The sequence below is a fragment of the Limulus polyphemus genome, unplaced genomic scaffold (assembly GCF_000517525.1).
Source record: "Limulus polyphemus unplaced genomic scaffold, Limulus_polyphemus-2.1.2 Scaffold1636, whole genome shotgun sequence".
Classification (NCBI taxonomy): domain Eukaryota; kingdom Metazoa; phylum Arthropoda; class Merostomata; order Xiphosura; family Limulidae; genus Limulus; species Limulus polyphemus.
In genome coordinates, this window is record NW_013667246.1 from 78,185 (window position 1) to 100,321 (window position 22,137).

General features: G+C 36.0%; 1 protein-coding gene across 5 annotated transcripts in view; it reads right to left on the minus strand.

Annotated features, from left to right (window-relative positions):
• Positions 1-22,137, minus strand: part of LOC106464389 (nuclear protein MDM1-like) — a 67,139-nt gene that overhangs the window by 27,788 nt on the left and 17,214 nt on the right. For 4 of the 5 annotated variants that reach the window (XM_022392076.1, XM_022392073.1, XM_022392077.1 and 1 more), the window contains 3 exons: positions 17,923-18,000; positions 11,356-11,530; positions 5,393-5,456 (listed from right to left, as the gene is read on the minus strand). In XM_022392076.1, the coding sequence (XP_022247784.1) occupies positions 5,393-5,456; positions 11,356-11,530; positions 17,923-18,000 (317 nt within the window). The remainder of the gene's footprint in view (positions 1-5,392; positions 5,457-11,355; positions 11,531-17,922; positions 18,001-22,137) is intronic. The other variant, XM_022392074.1, reaches the window with a different exon arrangement.

Sequence of the window (22,137 nt, forward strand, 5' to 3'; positions counted from 1 at the left end):
AAATGTACAGAATTACAATCACAAAATTAAAATTCACCAAAGTCTCCTAATTTTACAGGACGTATCTTCTTCCGTACTGGTCTCCGTCTTGTTGGCTTCTGCTTCATGTGGGGTTCACCAGTTTCATCAGGAAATGCCCTATTATCGGTAACAGTCACATTAGTGGTAGTAACTTCATCAAGGGCTTCACTCTTTCCCTTCTCAAAACTGGGTAGAGTTTCTTCTTCAACAGTGGCTTTTTCAGGTGACACGTCTTCAGCAGCATCATTTGTTCCATTATTCATTTCGTTCCAACTGAAATGTCCTGGACCATGATAATGACAAAGCCTGTTTGGCATGCACCACCTTTGGCTTACCTCGCCGACCACATTTTATTCGGAAAGTCACGTCTGAGAGATGATCCACTATGTCGTATGGGCCTTCCCATGGAGAAGACAACTTAGGAGACTTCCCTTTGGTCTTCCTGGGATTATACAACCATACCTTGTCTCCTGGTACAAAGCTGACTTCAGTAGATCTCTTATCATAAGTTAACTTCATCGAATCAGCAGACGTTTTCAAGTTTGAACGCACTTGATGGTGGATATCATCCATCCTTTCCGATAACACTTCCACAAACTCTGACATATTCTCAGGCAACTCTTCATAAGGTGGGCGTCCTGTTAACAGATCCACTGGCAACCACTGGTAACACATGATCAGCTGAGATTGAGGAATAGAGTTTGTGCCACTTGTATGAGCAGTTACAAGTGCATGAAGGTGTGTGCATGATTGTTATCAATTACTGAGCAGTAGTTCTATGCCTGTGTTACAGCTATTGGTCCCATGAACTTTGAGGCATGCAATTCTCCAGACTTTGTATGACCAAAACTGGAGAAGATCAAAGTGTTACACTCCAAAAATGAATTGTTGGTTCTCCTCTGCAGAGAATAACCCTGGATATTGCTGGCCTACTCCCAGAGATGGAATGAGGTCACCTGTATATACTCATGGTCATCAACTACTTCACAAAGTGGACTAAAGTTTACCCACTTGTTGATAAGTCACATAGTCTGTGGCTTATATACTGGTGAAGCACTTGATAGCATGGTTTGGAGCACATGAAGAGATGTACATGGCTCACCAAGCTAACTTAAAGAGACAATTGTTCTCTGAGTTATTTAAGGTGTTAGGTATGGTGAAGATGTACATTTCGCCTTATTACACCCAGTCCAATAGTTTAGTAGAGAGGGTAATACAAACTGTCAAGTATATGCTTGCCAAGTTTGTTACTCTCGACCACACTGACTTGGATAAATACTTACAATATATTGTGATGACATACCATGCAATCGAACATAGATCAACAGGTTATTTGCTAAATATACTCATGTTCGACCAACAAGTCTTGCTCCAGGTAAAGGTAATTTATGGTCCTTCACCTTCTCATAATGTCTACAAAAATATGTGGAGTGGTTAAGATCTGTGTAAGTCAGCCCACACAAAAGGCTGCCATGTGATAGAAGAGGTGCTACAGTAAGACATTGAGGGAACGACTTTGCCAGAATGGAGATTAGGTGTGGCTTTGATACATGCAATCAGCCAAGACGTCTCCTGGATAAGCTGTACAAGACAGGACCTTTTTTGTGCCCCTACAAATTGGTTCATTGACATAAAAGTTACAGAAGTAGAGGGGGTACACAGAAGTGAAGAGATAATATCAAAGAGTTGCATCTGTATATGACTGAACTTCTGGTGAACTATATCAAGAGTCAGAAGAGGAGATAGTTCAGACAGGTAAGGATGAGAACACTGTCTTATACCACACTGAACCTGAAGATGAGGAAGAAACAGCTGAGAATAGTTATCTGACTGTTCAGAATAAGTCATATCAGGAAGTGCTCAATCATAGTGATACAATGTATGCACTACATTGTATGATTTACACTTGATTATCGTGAAGATAGGGTGACTGGTGACAGTAGATATAATTCGTAGTGCATCACCAGTTTATATAAATAAAGATACTAGCTAGGAGTTTGAAAACTCAGGCTAACGGGTGTTGCAACCTTTTTTGAGGTACTGGGTATGCACTACATTGTATGATTACCACTCAAGTATCTGATTGCAAGGGCTTTGTAACCCTTACTTTCCAAGCTATCAGGCAGTTTCTCTACATGAGATACCTGTACTATATTAGATGACAGCTGGTTAGTCACCACAGTTAGGATGTTAGTAAATGTAATAACTACACCAGCAACAGTATGCACAACTGAATATTGGCTATAAGTTCAAATACTTAGGTTAATGGGTTTTGTTATCCTTTTTTTCCAAGATACTTAATTATTTTTCTGAGACAAATTGCAAGAACCACTCATTTGATCTAGCTGAATGATGTGAAATCTACAGTGAATACTGCATGGACCTCAGAACATCTTTCTAAGGATGCATGAGGGAGCTGTGTTTCATCTGAGTGTGCATTAATATATTCTGTAGTAACAGTATGAATATTAATCATAACTTACAAGAATTTTAGCTGAAAAGTCTTAGTTTGACTGAATTCTGTCTGTGATTATTTATTTAATGATGCATGAAAACAAAAATGTGTTGAGTTTGATAGTCTGTAAGTAGTAGCTCATTAGCAGACTACAGCTACTGATTAGTAGCTGTGGAAAGTAGCCAGAGATGGTTATGAAGTAATATGTCCAAGAGCTGAAGGCAGTCTGTTGTATGCTATTAGTGCATATTAACATGTGTAATGAAGATATATGTACATAGCAATAGACATGTATAAATAAATATATGTGGTGTGATATGCACATAGAAACTTTAACAAAGTCATTCATGAGTGCTGAAGAGCACAAATGGGTGAATTACACAAAGAACACAACTATTAAGCCACATGAGTGGAAATAAAGGATTTGATCTGGATATTATGACTTTGCACTATGAAGTTAACTGTGATTACTGGTCTATAAGGCATTATTTTAAAATGCAGTTTACCTGTTATTTTCATTAATACTGGTGAGAGAATGTTTTAATTTTTACACTGAAATATTCAGCAGAAAGAGAATTTTCATGAAAGGAGAACAGTAACAGAGACTCCCATTATGTCAGAGAGAAAAATTTTTTATTTTATATGTTGTTTTTTACTAAGAGTAGTATAAGATGTTTCAGTTGTATTCTATGAAATATTTGGAAGTGGGTGAAATTATCAATAGTAAAAGAAATTCACAGACAGTAGCTTAGATATAACAAGAAATATAATCTTGGTTATAAAATAACCCATTATTTTATTTGATTGTGGTAAAATATTTTTAATCATGCAAATTGAGTTAGTAAAGAACACAGTTTTCTAAAAAAATTTTATTTTCATTATTTAAGGACAAGATGCACGAAAATGCAGGCTGTAAGTGTATTAGGGGGAGGCAAAAAGTAACACTTTTTACACCAAAGCTAGTACTAAAGTTGTAATTGGAAGAAGGTTTCTGAGGAAAGACAGTGTAAGTGTTAGAGGATTTTAATGGTCAAAAGTAATATGACTATTATGTTATTGGTCAAGCAGAGTCCCAATGAAGCCTGTAGACCAAGAGGTTTATGTGCACTAGTGATACATATTCTATGGGCAATTACAGTATGAGCACATGTGAACCCCCATCTGACCTTGAATTTTAAATCCAGACTTTTATTAGTTAAGACCAAATTGTTGACCATATTGGCTATCTTGTCTCTAACAATCCAGTGGTGATTTTCTTATTCTGATGTGTGTCAAAGCTGTCATGGAGGGAAGAAGTTTTGAGAACCAGCCCTACACCTAAAATTTCCTGTTTTGTAAGGAACAGGACTTCCCTACCAACCTAAAGATGCTTTGAACCAGCCTGATATTCCACCCAGTAGAACCCATGAATGAGGATGCACTTCTGACCAATGCATAATATGTTAGGGATCAAGCTGACTTAGTACACAGATTGGCTTTACAGTCTCTAGTGGTCAGGCAGCCCAAGTTGTAAAGATTTCCACCTCTAGCATATCATCCATCATCAGACAGAGTATCAGAGTCCACCAGAATTTAGCCAAAAGCTGCCTCACTGCCAACTGAACCAAGTCTACTAGCAGCTCAGCCACGACCACCAATTGCAACAACAACATCAGCAGTCAAAAAGGACAATGCCAGATACCTCAGTATCAGGAACCTCTCTTAAGGTGTTTTATCTGTGAGGGAGATTAATGCCTTCAGTGCATCTCGAAGAAGTTTTCCACTTGTGAAACCTTATGCTTGCCATTGGGTGAGTGTAAATATTGTATGTTCTTACTTTATTTTAATGACTTACAATGTTGTAAATATATAGGTAGCTCTGCATTTTATCTTTCTTCTTTTGGTATTTGTTGTGTCTGTATTGAATTGACTTAAAGGGTATATTTTAAGTGTGGATTATGTTTGCCATGTTATTAAGGATTCAGTTCTTTCATTTATTGTAAAAATTTACAATGTTTATTAAGATTTTGTGTCAAAAGGACAATGTTAATAACATTTATGTATTATAATTGTATCTTGTATTTAGCAGAGGGTTATAAGTTTTGATTTTGTTTACTGTAAAATGATTTATCCCTATTTAAGGATTTTGCTTTTAGTAGTTGCTATTACACTGTCAGAGAGTTTTATGTGTATGTGTGTGCTTGCATCTTTATCAAAGTCTATTTTTGTATCCATGCATAGTTTCAGTGTTAAAGAGTAACTTTTTGCATTCATTCATTTATAGTTTCTTTGTTAAAAAATATATTTTTCAAGTGAGATTATGTAATGGTTAAAGGGTTGTGATATTTATGTGGTTAATTTTCAAGGGTATGAGCATTCCAATGTACTCTTTAACCAGAGCATGAGTTTAAAGTTTATTGGTTTTAAAATTAAATATTTTTAAACCACAAAATTTTGTTTACTTGTTAATTATATTTTCATACATTTTACTGATTACTACTGTAACACACAGTAAAACTAAGGAAAATTTCAAGAACTTCAAGTCACAAATGACTCTAAGTTCACCATAGAAAAACTTCACTTCACTGTATTTTTAAATTTAACTACCAATTTCAAATGCACTGTTTCATTCATACTTTACTGAATATAATCTTAACAAAAACACTGTTTAAAATGTGATTTCAGCATGATTATTGGTCATGTACTTCATTAGGTAATTATATGGTGGAACAAATGCTTTCAAATAAGATTTTTGATGTCTCAATTTACACATAGATAAAGCCTTAAAAATATTTATCTACCATTACTAATACAGAATTTAAAAAATGAATTCACATTTGTCTAGACAGCAACATTTATAATGATTTCAAAGGAGAAAATGAGTAATAAATTATGAAGTTAAAAACAATGCAAAAAGTTTTAAAATTATCTTCTTACCTTGGACTTAATTTCTCATCTTCATTCTGATTCCTAAAGATTTCTGGTGATTCAGAGCTGCTATCTACAGGAATGTGAACAATCCAAAAATCTTTTATTACTTTTGGGTATATTTACTGTGTTTCATCATCTTAGCATAACTTATATATTTTCAACTGGTATAGTAAAAATTTCATAAAATTGTTCACCTGTTTCTGATCTTGAATGAAAATCTTTAAAAAACAATATTCACCAATTCCAAGTACAATGGTTGTACATCTTGCAATTGATGTAATCAGCATATTGCTATAAAGCTACTCTACACTACACTGTTCACCTGCTACCAGTCAGTATTTACTCCACACAACACTTGATCAGCCCATTAACTACTCTAAACTACACTGTCAACTTGTTAACAATCCTGCAGCTACCCTACACTACACTGTTCACCTGCTACCAGTCAGTAGCTACTCCACACAACACTTGATCAGCCCATTAACTACTCTAAACTACACTGTCAACTTCTTAACAATCCTGCAGCTATCCTACACTGCACTATTCACCTGCTACCAGTCAGTAGCTACTCCACACAACACTTGATCAGCCCATTAACTACTCTAAACTACACTGTCAACTTCTTAACAATCCTGCAGCTATCCTACACTACACTGTTCACGTGCTGCTTATCCGTGAGTTACTCTACACCACACTATTTACTTGCTACCAGACAGTAGCTACTCTACCCAACATTGTTTACCAGTCCAGTAGCTACTCTAAACTACACTGTCGACCTATTATCTATCTGACAGCTACTCTGTTCTTATGTTCCTTATCCATTAGTTACTCAACATTACACTGTTTCCGTGCACCAGTCAGTAACTACTCTACACAACACTGTTCATCAGTTCAGTAACTACTCTACACTACACTATTCACCTGTTACCAATCCAGCAGCTACCCTAAACTATACTGTTCAATTGCCATCAGTCCAGTCTCTATGCTACACTGTTCAATTGCTACAAGTCCATTGGTTGCCCATCATAATGTGTGATACAGTTCATAAAGAGGTCTTGCACATAGCATCAAAAAATACTTGTTTCAACCAATGCTGTGTTATTAGGCATAAAACAGTCCTTTCAATCAATTAATAGCAATCCAGACTGATAAAGGTTTGAACATATTGTCAGAAGTGTGAGTCTGAAAGAGAATTGTTAACAGTATCCATACCTGAAAATATATTTCAGTCAGATACACACCTCTCCACACCACAAACAGCTATAATCTCATGCACTGCTGTAAAAATTTTCTGTGCATGCCAAAATCCTCGGATGAAGCTCCCACTCATACAAGTATTAATGCGTATTGTGCCAGCCTATGATGTAATCATCATTAGACTATAGTCCTCCAATAGCAGGAGGATGACACCTTCTCAATGCACAGTAATTCTCAAGAGCACTAGCAATTGAACAAAGACTCATTCTTGACAAGGCAAACTAAATTCAGTGGGAGGAAGAATAGAAGGTTCTGAAAAGAAGTGAGTATCTACCTGAAATACATTTTCAGAAAAGGAAGATATTAACTTCAGTAATGCTACTTATTTTTGTGGATAACAAACAACCAGAATCCCAAACTGAATATGGTGGAAGGGCTAGCAAAGATAAAAAAAATTACAAAGATAAGCTCCTTTTTGAAAACACAGCATCAGAAACTCCTTGGACTGTGTCAAACAGTGGGGAGGAGGGGTAGCCTAGTGGGGCATCACTCAGTGTAAGACTGCATCAACCTCAGGAAGTATTCTTTGCCCACTAAAGGAGGTAGAGCAAAATATATTGCGAAAACAATATTTTGCCTGGTGATAAATTGTCACTAAGGTTGGCAGAATTTGAGATTGCTCAACCATCCATTATATAATGGGTGGTCGGCTAAGCATGAGTGTGTAGTCAGGTCATTCCACAGTGGAGAAATACATACGTGAGACACTACTACAATAATCAGGTGCAAGGAGAGACATCCCAGACCTGCTTTCCAAAGAGAATAGAAGACCCATCCAGCTAAACTAACCACTGGGAATGACTTGGTTCATAACATAGTGGGGTGGACTGTACTACATTACCAGGAACACTCCAGCCCTACTTCCCATTGAGTGGTGGATCTACTTGGTCTCAAACCAGTGGGAATGAAATGTCCTGATGGAGAGCTCTCTATATTAGCCTCCCTAGTAGCTTTGGACTGGGTAAGCAAGAGTTCTCCCTTTGTTCCACTTCAAGAAAATGGGAGGGAGGAATTTGAATTTGGGATAATGCTGGAGAGATGCTTAGACTGATATAGGAATTCTGACATCTGCCTAGGTCCCACACTGATAGACTATGCGATGGGTTACCACAACTAAAAAAAAGCAAGTGCCAGCCAAGTGCATGGGCAGTCACACACTTGGTGCAATTATCTTGTTTTTCTGATATTTTCCCCCAGTGTAGAAAGGCCTAAAAGCTAAAATATATATATTTTGCCAGATATATTACAAATGTGAGAGTAATGGCTCCCTCAAGCAAGAAGGGGTATTAATATGTCAGAAGCATATAAAAGGAGGTTGAATCACACCAGATACAAAGCATCCTCCACCACAGTTGCAGAGTCTGAGAACTGATATCAAAGAAGTGGAAGTGGAAAGGCAGTACTGATAGGACTCCCATACCAGTAGCAAATACACTTATAATACAAGAGGATGGAGAAACCACACTGTGGGAAGGGTTCAAGTCTATGCAAGATAGTCAATCTGCCACCAGGGCCTGAGCTCCTAATACGTGATAGACTGGCAACTGAATGTAATGACTATGAGCATAAAAGGGAAAGTCTAAAACCAAAAAAACTGAGGACCCAGGAGCAAGTGCCTCCCTATGGAAATAGAAGAAACAACAGAGGAAGTGACTGAATGGATCCTGATAAGAAGACCAGACAGATGAAATGAAGATGAGGGCAAGCTTGTGAAGTAACTATCATCTCGAGAATGTAGAAATAGAAAAACATTCTCCTCTAGAGACCAAGTGCTGGAGATGGATCAGGCATCTCAAACTGCACACCACCTGAAAAGAAACTTTTGTGGAAAGGTGTGTCTGTAAGAGTGGTTGTTATCAAGCACAAAGTAACACAATGTACCACATGTGTTGCACTCACCCCAGATATGGAAACCTACTTATGTAAATCATATAGGGCTCCAAACAGATGCAAGTCTAGATAAGGTGAGGGAAGATTGTCCAGGATTGTGTAGGATCTAGCAAGCCACCACGATTGTGGGAGAGGAAAAGAAGACAGTAGATTTCTGGATATACTTGCACTGACAGGCCAGAAACCATTGAAGGGAACACATAATAGCACCTTTCAAAAGGAACAAGGGACTCAAGGGAAGAGAGAGTCCCCAAAAGAGACAAATACACTCATGCAGAAAATGAAGGAGAAATGAGAGCTTTGGTATCAAACTCACTATGTCTCAAAGACATGCTGAAGTAGGCTGAGCCTGCCTTGCACATGAAGTAAGAACGACTTCTAAGTAAAAAAATACAGTGTGGAAGTGTAAGCTAAATTGAAGAGCCGAACCACGTATCCCAAATGAGAAGACTCCCAAAAGAGAAGGGAGGTCACAACAGAGGAAGCCACATTGAATGGGACATGTAAAGGCTAAATATCCATATAGTAGTGGATCAAGAAGTCTCAAGAACGTAACCTCTGAGCAAAGGTCCAATGGACCCGATGAAAAAGGATTAGGCTATAGCCAACCTGAAGTGAAGGTCTGAGAAACAACAATTCGACCATTGTAGATTAACCCTAAGAAGCAAAAGAGAGGCAGGCAAATCGAGTTGTGGAGAGTATCCACCACAGAGTGAAAAAACTGTCCACGGGAAATTAATGAAAGACAAAGGTGAGTCATGTTGGATAGACTGATGACTGGCTGCCAACTTCCAAGAATTGCAGAAACAACAAAAAGATGGGAAGAAAACTCATAGTAGGCTTGAGAAGTTGTCCCATAGTGTACAAGATAGGTAAGGTGGAGAGTAAAACAGGAAGCCCTTTAAAATATTGTATCGTTCTTTAATATAATGAATAAAATTGTGGAAAGAAACACTACATGATGAATAGGAATGAAATTTTAAAATAACAAGTGCTAAAATTCTGGTAATTCTGAATAAAAAAAATGTCTGAAGAGAAGTAGTATCAAAGAAACAATAAACCTTGGGAATTCATGGGAATTACTGCACATGGAAGATATGTCAGTCTGCTATTGGTGGAAGGCTATAATCTAATGATGTTTACGTCATAGGGCTCAATACAGTTAAACACTTGTAGGAGTGGGAGTGCCGTTCAAGGCTTTTGCAGAAATTCTTTTTGGCAGTGCATGGGGTAATAGCTATTCGTTGTGCAGAGAGGTGAATAACATTTCTGAATCTATTGCTATTCAGGTTCTTAATGTATCTTTCTTTACATACATTGCTGATGATTTAGTGTTAGATAACACTAAACAGCACAATGGTTGTTAAATTTACAATTGGTTATTCAGCAATCAGCATACCACTATGAAGCTACTCTACACAACATTGTTCACTTGCTTCCAGTCCAGGGACTGTGCATCTTACAATTAGTATAATCATCATGCCATTATAAAGCTATTCTTCACAATACTGTATGCCTGTTACTTATTCAATAGCTATGCTACTCTGCAGTGTGCAGTCTTCACCTGCTACCAGTCTAGTCACTACTCTAAACTCACTCTTCATCGTAGCAATCCAGTGGTTTTGCATTTTACAATTGGTATTGTCAACATATCACTAAAAAGCTACTCTACACAACTCTATTCACATGCTTCCAGTCAAGTAGTTACTCTACACTATTGTGTTCACCTACTACCAGTCCAGTGGTTGTGCATTTTACAATTGGTATTGTCAACATATCAATAAAAAACTACTCTACACAACTCTATTCACATGCTTCCAGTCAAGTAGTTACTCTACACTATTGTGTTCACCTACTACCAGTCCAGTGGTTGTGCATTTTACAATTGGTATAGTCAGCATATCACTAAGCAGCTACTCTACACAACACTGCTTGTATGCTATCAGCCCAGTTGCTACTCTACATTATGCTGTTCACCTGCTATCAGCCCAGTTGCTACTCTACATTATGCTGTTCACCTGCTAACAGTTCAGTGGTTGTGCTTCTTATGAATGGTATAGGTTGCACATCTCTACAAAGCTATCCTACACTAGTTTTGTTAATTCCTTTAATAATATTTTTAGTATCAACCTTAATATTTATATGTTATTGTAAACATATTTGTGATACAGAGAGACAGAAGAAATAAACTTCAATTATTTCTCATGCTGGCAAATGAGAAATTATATCATTTTTTCCTACTGTGATATATTATTCTACTAGTGTTTTTAATCGAAAGTCTTAATATACAGCATAAACTATTCAATGGTATAAATACACATTATGAACATTTTACACCCCCCATCTTTTTGATAAAGGAAACTAACTCTGAACATATTTATTTAATATTAATTTAAATATATAAGGCCCCATCACTGTTACTAATGTGTAAGCAATAAAACCTTTCAAACTATTTACTTGGAGAGTTAACTTGCTTTAGTGCCACAAAAAAAACACATTAAAAGTTTTTGTAAACCTTAAAACACAGAGAAAAAAGTTAAACTGTATAAATTTTGGAATTCTTGGTGTGGTTTTCATCTTGATGAGGAGTAATTTTTTTTCTAAAAAGTACAACTAATTTTAACAGTATCAATTTGTTCATAATTAGGGTGAAAAATGAAGGAATAAAAAGAAAATTAAATTTTTCCAAATACTTTTTGTGTTATATATGTGCTTTTTTTATCTTATAAAAAATAATTATATATATATAAAAATTATTTAAGACTATAATTCATAAATGAATACTATTAATGTGTTGCTTTAATTTAATTATGCTGTTTTACCTTCTGTTGTTTTTGAAGTTGATTGGTCTGATCCATAACTTTCCTTGTGTGTTCCAGATAATGGTGATCCATCAAGAGGCCAGGCAAAATTTGAACGATACTCAGTCACTTTGGGTACAACTGTAGTATCCTCAACAAGGTTTGGATTTCCATAAGGTATAAAAGTAGGATAAACCTGAACCATAAACATTACAAAAGAAAAATTAAAAAAATGGTTCTCTAAAGCTGAAAACCAAACACCATAGAAATATAGATACAAGTGTCACTTATTTCACTAATTTAAAATGATATCTAACATTGTTAGGTATACACAACACATTTCAGTTTAAGTTTAATGTGAGTGTTATGATATAGGTGGTTTACATGGCATGAATGTTAAATTTAGTTATTTTTAAAAGTGACAATTTATTGCAACTTTGTTCATATAACTGTTTACAAATCATATGTTTTGTAGTTCAATATTGATGAATTGGTGATTGTTATATTATTACATCATGTCACTAGAACTTTCTGAGTTTTCCCATTGAGTATTATTGCATCACAATATCTATTAGTGTGAGGAATGTTCTAGATATCTGTCAGTGTATAAATATGTGTCAAAAATTTAGTTAGATAGATAGATAGATCTATATTGCATGATTGTGAGTATAGCCATAAAGAATGGATAGTGGCAACTTTTAAAGTGAAATTATCATAGATTGTATTGTAATAACAGAGAAGAAATAAATTCTCTTGTCAAATTGTGTTCTAAAGTAACTGAGCTGACAATTATTTAAATCTCTGAATACAATTGTGATAACCAACAGCATAATGAATATTTTTATATATATGTTTGACTTGTCTTAATTTATTATTTTAAAACAAGGTGGACTGTGTGCTGTTTGCATATTGTTGAAATTTATTATGAACAACTCACAGACGTTACCCTCAATCACCCAAGCAGCTCTCTGAGTTTTTTACATCATCTTCCCATCTGGTTGTGTGGGTCAAAATATCATCCACATAATGATCGATGTTGGTGGTATTGTGTAACACCTTCCTCATCATGGGGTTGAATGTTGCTGCTGAGTTTACTAACCCAAATGGCTATATTATCTTTAGATTCTCTTTCCATCAAGATCTGCTAATACATTTTACTGTGATTGATCTTGGTAAAGAACTTGGCCCCATCTAGCTTTGCTATGATAATCTCTGAGTTGCCCATAGGTTTGGAGTCGAACTTCATCGTGAAATTCATATTCTGGAAATTTATGAAGTAGCAGTTTGAGCCATCCATCTTTTTCATGATTACCACCAGTGGTTCAATGATTCCGACTTCTAACATTACCTCAACTTCTTGCTTAATCAGGTCTCTTATTGCAGAGTGCATCTTGTAGGGCTTCGCCTTAAGAGAATCTCTGGTCATGATCTCAATCTTATGTTGCACAAGGTCCATCTTTGTTGGTCTATCTGTGAAGATATATGTGTACTGGCACATTAGATCTTGTAGCTCATTCTTCTTCTTGCCAGTCAGTTCTTCAATGATGTTGCCATCTTTGTATGTCTCATCTCCATAGGCCTTCAGTTTCTATGACAAAGTCACCATCTTCTGGTTCTGCATCTATGACAGCCACACATACTATGTCCATCTGTGCCTCAATAGATGTCCCCATTAGGTCTTCTGCTCTCACAAAATACCTCTTCAACAGATTGACATTGAAGATCTTGGTCTTCCCGCCCAGCTTCACCTTATAGTCCATTCTGTTAACCACTTCCTGCTGTTCAAATGATCCTTTCCACTGCAGGATAAGTTTGTTGTTGTCTGTTGGTAGCAGAACCAAGACCTTGTGTCCAACCTTGAAATGTTGATTATTGGCCTTCTTGTCACAGAAATGATTCTGACTGCCTTGAGCTGCATATAAACTTTCTTGAGTGAGTTGACAGGTCTCCTCCAGTTGGTATGTGTGTTCCTCACTTCTGACTGCTCTTCTCCTGTCCACAGTTCTTTGAGTATCTGCATCGAATCTTGTATTGTTTTTCTGTACAATGACTCAAAGGGAGAAAATTCTGTATTCGCTTATGGGACTTATCAGTAAACAAATAATTCTGCCTGCAGATACCTGTCCCAGTCACGTGCTCTCTCCTAGCACATCTTCTTCACCATGCTCTTTAAGACTCCATTGACTCTCTCAAAAAGTCCATTACATCTGGTGTTGTATGGGGTGGTAAAGAGCTACCTAGTGCTGATGAGTCTGCACTCTTCTTGCATCAGTTCTGAGGTAAACTGGGTCTCTCTGTCACTCACGACTTCTTTTGGAAAGCCTGCTCTGCAGAACACTTCTAGGAGGGCTTCTGCTACTTTCTCCATCTCTATCTTCAGCAATGTTATGGCTTCTGGGTAACATGTCACTTAGTCACCTACTGTCAGTATGTACAAGTTTCCCTTGTTGGAAAGGTTCTAGTGGTCCTATAAAGTCCACAGCTACTCTGCTGAACAGCTTTTCTATGAGAAGCATCTCACCCAGTGGCACCTTGGCTATCTTTCATCTTGGTACAGTCCTTTGGTGGCCCGGCATGGCCAGGTGGTTAGGGAGCTCAACTCGCAATCTGCGGGTCGCGGGTTCGAATCCCCGTCACACCGAACATGCTCGCCCTTTCAGCCATGGGGGCATTATAATGTGATGGTCAATCCCACTATTCGTTGATAAAAGAGTAGCCCAAAAGTTGACAGTGGGTGGTGATGACTAGCTGCCTTCCCTCTAGTCTTACACTGCTAAATTAGGGACAGCTAGTGCAGATAGCCCTCGTGTAGCTTTGTGCGAAATTCAAAACAAACAAACAAACAGTCCTTTGGCAGATGTCACATGACTTGCAGAATCTCTGATGACCCCCAGTCAGTGGAAGTTGCTGGTGATTCTGTCTGCCATCTTCTTCGCTTCTAGGTGTCCTCACACAATCAAGTCATGAGCCAACTTTATCACTTGAGTCCAGCATTTTGTTGGTACTATGATCTGTTTAACTTCCCTTGTAGATCTACCTTGATATATCTGGTACAGCATTTTCGTTTGGTCCTCTATTCTCTAAGCCCATTTCCCATTTGTCTTGTGCTCAACTTTCTCCCAGGCACTGTCCCAAAGTTTCTACAGTGAAGGATCTTTCTTATGTAGTTGCTTCAGTTCCTGTAGACCTAAATTCGCAATTTCACATTTCGAGACTTTCAGGGACTTGATGTCTTGCTTGCTTTTCTTTTCTTGAGCTCTTGTGGTGACTGCAGATGCCTCATCAATCTCCTTTCTGTCTGGTTTCTCCAAACTTCTACTGCCTGGTATAGTGCCATTCACCAAGTTGTAGATGGGGTGCCTTCATACACATGGCATCAAGGTTTCGCACATGGTATGGAGTGTCCACCTTTATTCCTGCTATGGGAAATTTTCTCACTGTTCCATCAATCAGCACACACAGATGTACCTTGCCCATCATCTGGTCATCAAATACGTACTAGATTGGTTCTCACTGCTGCATCCAGTGTCTTGTAGGACTTTTACTTTCTTGTCCCAGACGTGACCTTCATCTACTGACATGTTGTGGTTTGTTGCCACCTCTCAATGTTTGTCACATGCTTCAATCACCAGTGGCACTGTTGACCCATTTGTTAATTTGAGCTGACCATCAAACATGCACCATTTAATCACGGTGATAGCACTTCCTTCTTGTGGTGAATCTGACAGGTTGTCTCTATTATGTTTATTCTGGCAGCAGCATCCATGGTGACAGTCACTCTTTTCTTGTTTCTTATCAGCACCAGCCTTGTAGGTAGCTCCAGGTGCTTTATGCCGAGATTTCTGCTGTTGCTTGTTGATGAAAGACTTGCAGTCACTCACAATACACCCCATTTTGGTGGCATCTTGCTTTTGGTCAGCCACCCTTGGTTTCGAATTTCATTGGTTATTCTTGGACTTGCCAGTTATACTCCCTCCATGAGCTTCCACATACTGTTCTGCCAGCTTGGTCATCTCATCCATGTCTTTTGGTGCTCTCTCTTTTAGGAACAGTGACATGTCAGCAGAGCACATGATCATGAACTGTTTATGTATTAGTAGATCTACTAGGCCTTAAAAATTACATTCACGCTTAGTTATGTCAGTTCACCTTGTGAAATATCATCACAGATGTGCCACAAGCTGAAACACAGTTTCTCCAGTGTCAGATTTGACTTCTCTGAACTTCAGGCAAAAACCTTCCTCAGTAAGTTCATAGCATTTCAGCAAGGACACTTTTAACTTGTTATAGTTCATGGTATCTTCTGAAATCATGCCCACATACACTTGTAGGACTTTTCCTGTAATAGGAAGGCTTAGGCAGACTGTCCAGTCACCTTTGTCCCAGTTCTGACTTTGGGCAATTCTTTCATACCTTACCAGGAAAGCATCCATTCCATCTTTCTGTCCATCAAGTTTGGGAAGCTTGGGTTGACTGAACCTGACCCCATTGTCATTCTTAGATTCTCCTCGTTCTGTTGGCTAAGCTTGGCAATTTCAACTTTTGCTCTTATTCTCTTTATTTCCAGTCTCTCCTCTCTCACTCTCATTTTCTTCTTTCTCAATTTGTGCTCTTATTCTCTCTATTTCCAGTCTCCAATTTCCCTCCATTTATTCTTTCTCAACTTTTTGGGATTGTATTTCACACTCATGTTCTTCTTTCAGTCTTTCTCTTTCTTCCTCTCTTCTTTGCCTCTCCTCTGCTGATGCTCTTCTCCTTCTAATTCTTGTTTAACAAGCTCTTGCAGATTACCATCTTTGAGCACAAGTCGCTTGCCCCTCTCTATCTACTTATCAAAATCAGTCAAAATTATTATATAGTGTGATTGTGACCTCTTCAATATTTTTGATACCACTACAGCTATGAATATATAGGCCTATTTGCTAGTTGTTTATGTCTATTTCTACCACTGTTTACCACTGTAGAACCTGACTGGCTCGCCACTATCAGGTTTTAGGTATGGGTCAGATGCTTTACAGTAGACGTCTGTGAATTGTTGGTAATAAATTTCAACAATAAACAAACAGCACAGTTCACTTGTTTTAAAATAATATATTAAAACAAGTCAAACATATATATACAAATGTTCATTACACTGTTGGTTATCACAATTGTATCAAAGTCCACACAGGCTCGTTCAATTACTTTAGACCACAACTGACAAGACAAATTCTTCTTCTCTACTCTGTTATTACAATACAATGTGTGATAGTTTCACTTTAGAAATCACCACTATATGCTATTTATGGCTAAACTCACAATTACACAGTCTACATCTAAATTTTCGAACATTCACCAGCTACTAGATATTATGATGCAATAATACTCAATTAAAACAGATTCACAGAAATTCTGAAATAATTACAAGAGACACACATTTGTTACAGAAAAGGTGAGGCATAGAACTATAACTATCAGAATAATCAACATACTGTGTAACAACATATTACAAGTATGCTTTAATGATGAGATAAATCTGACTGATTAAAAACAAAAAGAATTGGTGTAACTGAACTACTTATGTACAATAAGGTGAGACACAGAACAATAATTATTGTAACTGTTTGACTGCTAAAAATGAAAACCAACAGAAGTCTTTCTTTGACATCATCTTACATTGACCTCTGTGGTTTTATCTGTCATTTCTGTCTGTCTATAAATGGAGAGCAGTTTACGAATATTAATAGCAATGAAAATTGCACATTATGACTCCTAAAAAATGAAAAATCTTTCTTTTAAACCTTTGCCTAGATTTCTTTGGTTTTTATCCACTATTTTTTGTTTGTCTGTGGATGAATGTGGCTTATCAAAGGACAACTATTCAAGCATCATACGGCCATCATTATATTCTTGGGGTGGAGCGGGGGGTAGAGGAGACTATGGGGGGTTGTGGTTTAAAATCCATAAGAAGCTAACAGATCTATTTACTTCTATTCAGTTGGTCTTATAAATACTTTTATGATCTGAAATTACACAGTGAATTTTTGCATATTAACATATAAGAACATATTACAATTATTTGCTTTTACTGTAAAGTCTTACATGACCCTGTGTTCCATTTATTTTAAAGCTGAAATCTTCTTTTATTTATTAAAAATTCACAGCAAGCAATATTTGAAATCAGGTGTATATTTTTGTAGTTGTTAATAATTTCGGAAAGGGCAGGAAGGCAGGGGCTTGAGCCCACCCAGACACCTCAATAAATTTTACATTTATAAATTTACACTGTTAAAGCAATATCAGTTATGTGATCATAATATGGCTAGGATGCACTCAATAACTATAACAGCCAAGTGAATAAATCAATATATTTTTTTGTGTGATACACTTATCAAACAAGTATAGTGAAAACAACAGATTCTTAGAAGCACTCAGTTTGGGTTTTAGTTTGTGTGGAACACGTCAATCAACCACTTAGTTTTGATACTAAATGTGAGATATTGTTTCTACATACCACTTGTTTAAAAGCTATAATAGGCCGTGATAAACAACTCTGCACTCAGCCATAATGTTGCATCTTTTACAGATGATGAATATTTAATAACTTACTGGCTCTACATCAACGTGAGGTTGTTTCACATATTCCTTATGTGGATTGGAAATTCCATTCACTTGTCGCTTCTGTTCCTGAAAGATGAATACTTATAACAAATGCGAATGAATAGGTTAATTTACATACCATGCGCACACCTCACACACGTAAATTGTTTTTGCAACTGACAACTAAATATATAAAGAAATTACAAAACTGACAACTACAAATATACAGGAATTACAAAACTGACATACAGCAATTAGACAAGTTTTCCAAGGTGAGTAACTGTATATTATTGTCTTATTTTGTAAATAATAAGATCTCTGATAAAAATAAATAAATTTACTTTTATACACTGATGAGATTGATATCTAACTTACAAGAATTAGACATATTTGTTTAAAAAAAAAAAGATAAATGTAAATATAAGCATTATAAAGAGATATCAAATCAATGTTAAAAGTAAGACATTGTTTGGATATCTATCATTATACAGATTTTATATGTGTGTGTTTATTGTTACTAACATAAATTACACATTCTATGGACAAGTAACTGTTGCAGGAATGACAAAAATTTTGAGAATATTTATATGAATTAGAATTTGATAAATATAAAAAACATTACAGTTACTTGCATTTATACCGCCCAACTATACTACATGAATGAAACAACTTCTTAAGCAGAACTTTAAATTCAAATTCTGTTGTGTTCTAATAGTCAGTTTTGGTTTCATACAGTAGCAACCTTCATTAAGCTTTAAGGGATAAAGTAACCCAGCTGCATCTGTACTAGGATTTGTAATTGCTCACCACCAGTATTCAAAGAATAAGAATAACTGATCTGTTATATATAGTTATTACATAAAAATGCAAACAAACCAAACAATAAAGGTAACATTATTAATCAATTTTACAGGAAATACTAATATTAGTTAATATTTATGAATGTCAAATCTAAAGGTATAAAAATATACAAGTTACTAATACTTTTTAAACTTTTCCAAATTCTTACAATGTAATAATAAAGGAAAATCTCAAAATGAAATACTGATATATAAAGTACATGAAGACAGTCACTCATTTGTTTGGGTTGTTCTCTTTCCTGATTAGCTGACTTACTTAAAGATGACCCTTTAGTGATCCTTCCATAAGACTTCAAAGCAAAACAACATTCAGAAGTAATAATAAATTATTATACAAAAAAATATTTTCGTTAAAAAAATTCATATCATCATATGTACCAATTCTAGAAATCATCTACATCTACCTTAAATTCAAAGCAGTTGAGAATTTTAGTTTTCATATTTCACAAAAGTTTATATAAATGCAATCCAGAAGGAAAGTGAAAATCAAACTGGTACTTTCATCATATTTTATGATTGAAATGCTAAGTGAGCACTCATGGAAGATGGTATACACTATGACTGACTTAACATTTTGTTTATTAATTTCAACCTGTAATATATTTTACCTGTGTTAATGCTCCACTGTAAAGGTAATATTTGAATTATTAAAGCATAAAAAATAATGTTTCTCTTTTGATGTATGTTTTAAAGTAGCACTTACATGCTGGAGCAACAGGCATAAACAAAAAATTCTTGTCATTGAAAGACTCAGCAGCTATTACTTGTGTAACACTATATCAAAAATTGTACCTGACTGGTAGTTATGTATGACTAGATTTAGGAGCTCCCTGCTCTCTCCAATTAAAACAGAAACATTTTTGTAAGTAAATTTTGCAAGATTCATTGTATTTTTTTAAGCCATGTGTAACATCTGAACAAAACATATTACAACAATTTTGATTTTGTTGCTATATATTCATTTATATTAATTACATTAATATTATTTGAGGCCATTTGAAGGTCCCTGGCTATTGAGTGCTCCTACCCCAGATTATCAGCCACAGTGTAGTAGTATAAAATATTTTTTTGATAGGTGAAGAATTAAATTAACATTATTTCTTCCTTCACATACATACATCACTAGCAACAGCACACTGCTTGGATGACTTAACAGACTGATCAACTGTTACACCAAGATCCCTTTCTTTTATGACACTCTTAAGGTTACTTCCATCCAAATTATACTTATAATTCAAATTATGATAACCCACATGCATTATCTTGTGTTTATTATAATTAAAAGCCATCTACCATTTATTTGCCCTACTCACTAAATGATCTAAATCCTTTTGTAAGGTAGCAGTTTCCTCTTCACAGTTAGCAACACCCAAGACCTTAATATCATCAGCAAATTTAAGTAATTTATTGACCATTCCATCATCTATGTCATTGATGTAAATAAAAATGAGCAAAGGTCCTAAGACTGAGTTACCCCACTTGTGACATTAATCCAGTTTGACTGAACTCCATTTATAACAACCCTACTTCTTTCTTCCATCCAGCTACTCTTCTATCCAATTAGCTAACTTATTCCCACATTTCTATAGAGATAATTTTTTACAAGCCTTTACTGTGGCACCTTGTCAAATGTTTTCAGAAAATCCAGACACAGCAAATCAACATAAGTGGTAACATTTCCAAAGACTATCAAAAGATTAGTAAGGCAAGATTTTCCCTTAGTGAAACCATGTTGACTATCCAATAGAACTCTCAACTTTGTTAAACAATTTTGCAAAGCATCTTTAATCAGATTTTCCTACAACTTTTTCCTACAACTAATGTAAGACTAATAGACCTATAATTACTTGAACAATTATTATTACCTCCCTTGAAAATAGGAGCAACTTTAGCTAATTTCCAATCCTTTGGCACCTGCCTACTTTACAAGGACTTACAAAAAATAGTAATCCTCAACAGCCTTCAAATCCCTTGGGGAACTATTATCTGGCCCAGGTGCCTTATCATTCTTTAAACTTCCCAATTTTTCTTAACAAGCACAGAATCATTGCAATCATCTTATTCGACCTTGTTTCCATCTATGAACTGTCCAAGATTTGGAATACTGCTTCAATCTTCATTAGTAAAACCTGAAGAAAAAGCAGAATTTAATAACCCAGCCACCCCATAAGAATAAAATACAAGCCTTCCTTTATTCTCCTTCAAGGGTCCTACTCCCATCCTAACATTTTGTTTACCCTTAATGTATTTAAAGAAATCCTTATGTTAATGTTTATATTTCCCCATACATCCTTTTTGATTTCCTAATTTCGCGTTTCACCAACTTTCTTGATCTTCTATAATCTTCTAAATCTACTGCCATAACATTCAATTTAAATTTCTTAAATTTATTATGCTTTTCTTTAATTTTATCTCTTAAACTGTTTGTTAGCCAACCTGTTTTTTACTTGCAGCCACCCTTTTCTTTCTATAAGGAATATGTTTACCTTGAATATTTAAAAATTTATCTTTAAGAAACTTCCACATTTGATCAGTGTCTCCAAATAACTCAGCTGCCCAATTCACAACAGATAATTCTTGTCACATCCATTCAAAATTTGCTTTTTTTTAATTTGTAACCAAAATATCACTATTTCTGATCTCTGTATGCAGCAAAACATTGAACCTAATAGAGCAATGATCACTTGCAACCAGATGTTCACCAATTTCCACCCTCTCAACCATTTCTATATTAGGAGTTAATGGTAAACCTAAAATAGCATTGTTTGCAGTAGGTTTCTTGGTGAACAAACCCATCTTGAACTGTTTTAAAAAAATCTTTCTCCTTGATGGTTTGACTCTAGCATTTCCCAATCTATATGACTGAAATTAAAATCACCCATAATTATGACCTCATTAACATCTGAAATCTTAATCTCACTGTAACGTGTCTCATTAATTTCATCAGAATCATCTGGTATTCTGTAACAAATTCCCACTAAAAGCCCTTTCCTTTTATCACCACTAATAGAAACCCAAATGGATTCAATCTCCTTGCTATTAGCTTTGATATCCTCAACTTCAACAGGATGTAACTCACCTTTTACATATAAAGCCACTACTCCCTCTCTCTTTAGTACTGTTACGTCTCCGTTTCTTAATTAACTTTCCGTAACTTCGTTCCGACGAAACTTTAGCGACACAAGTCCTTACTTAATAAAACTGGTTTATTCTTTCCGAATATAACTTTACGATACACTTAATTTCAACAACGCTCACGCTGTAACAACGAACGTGCTCAACTTCAATAATACTCTTTGACTACAGGTCAATTACTCACTGTCTACGCACACATCACATTATTGTCCGTCACGTTGTCACCCTC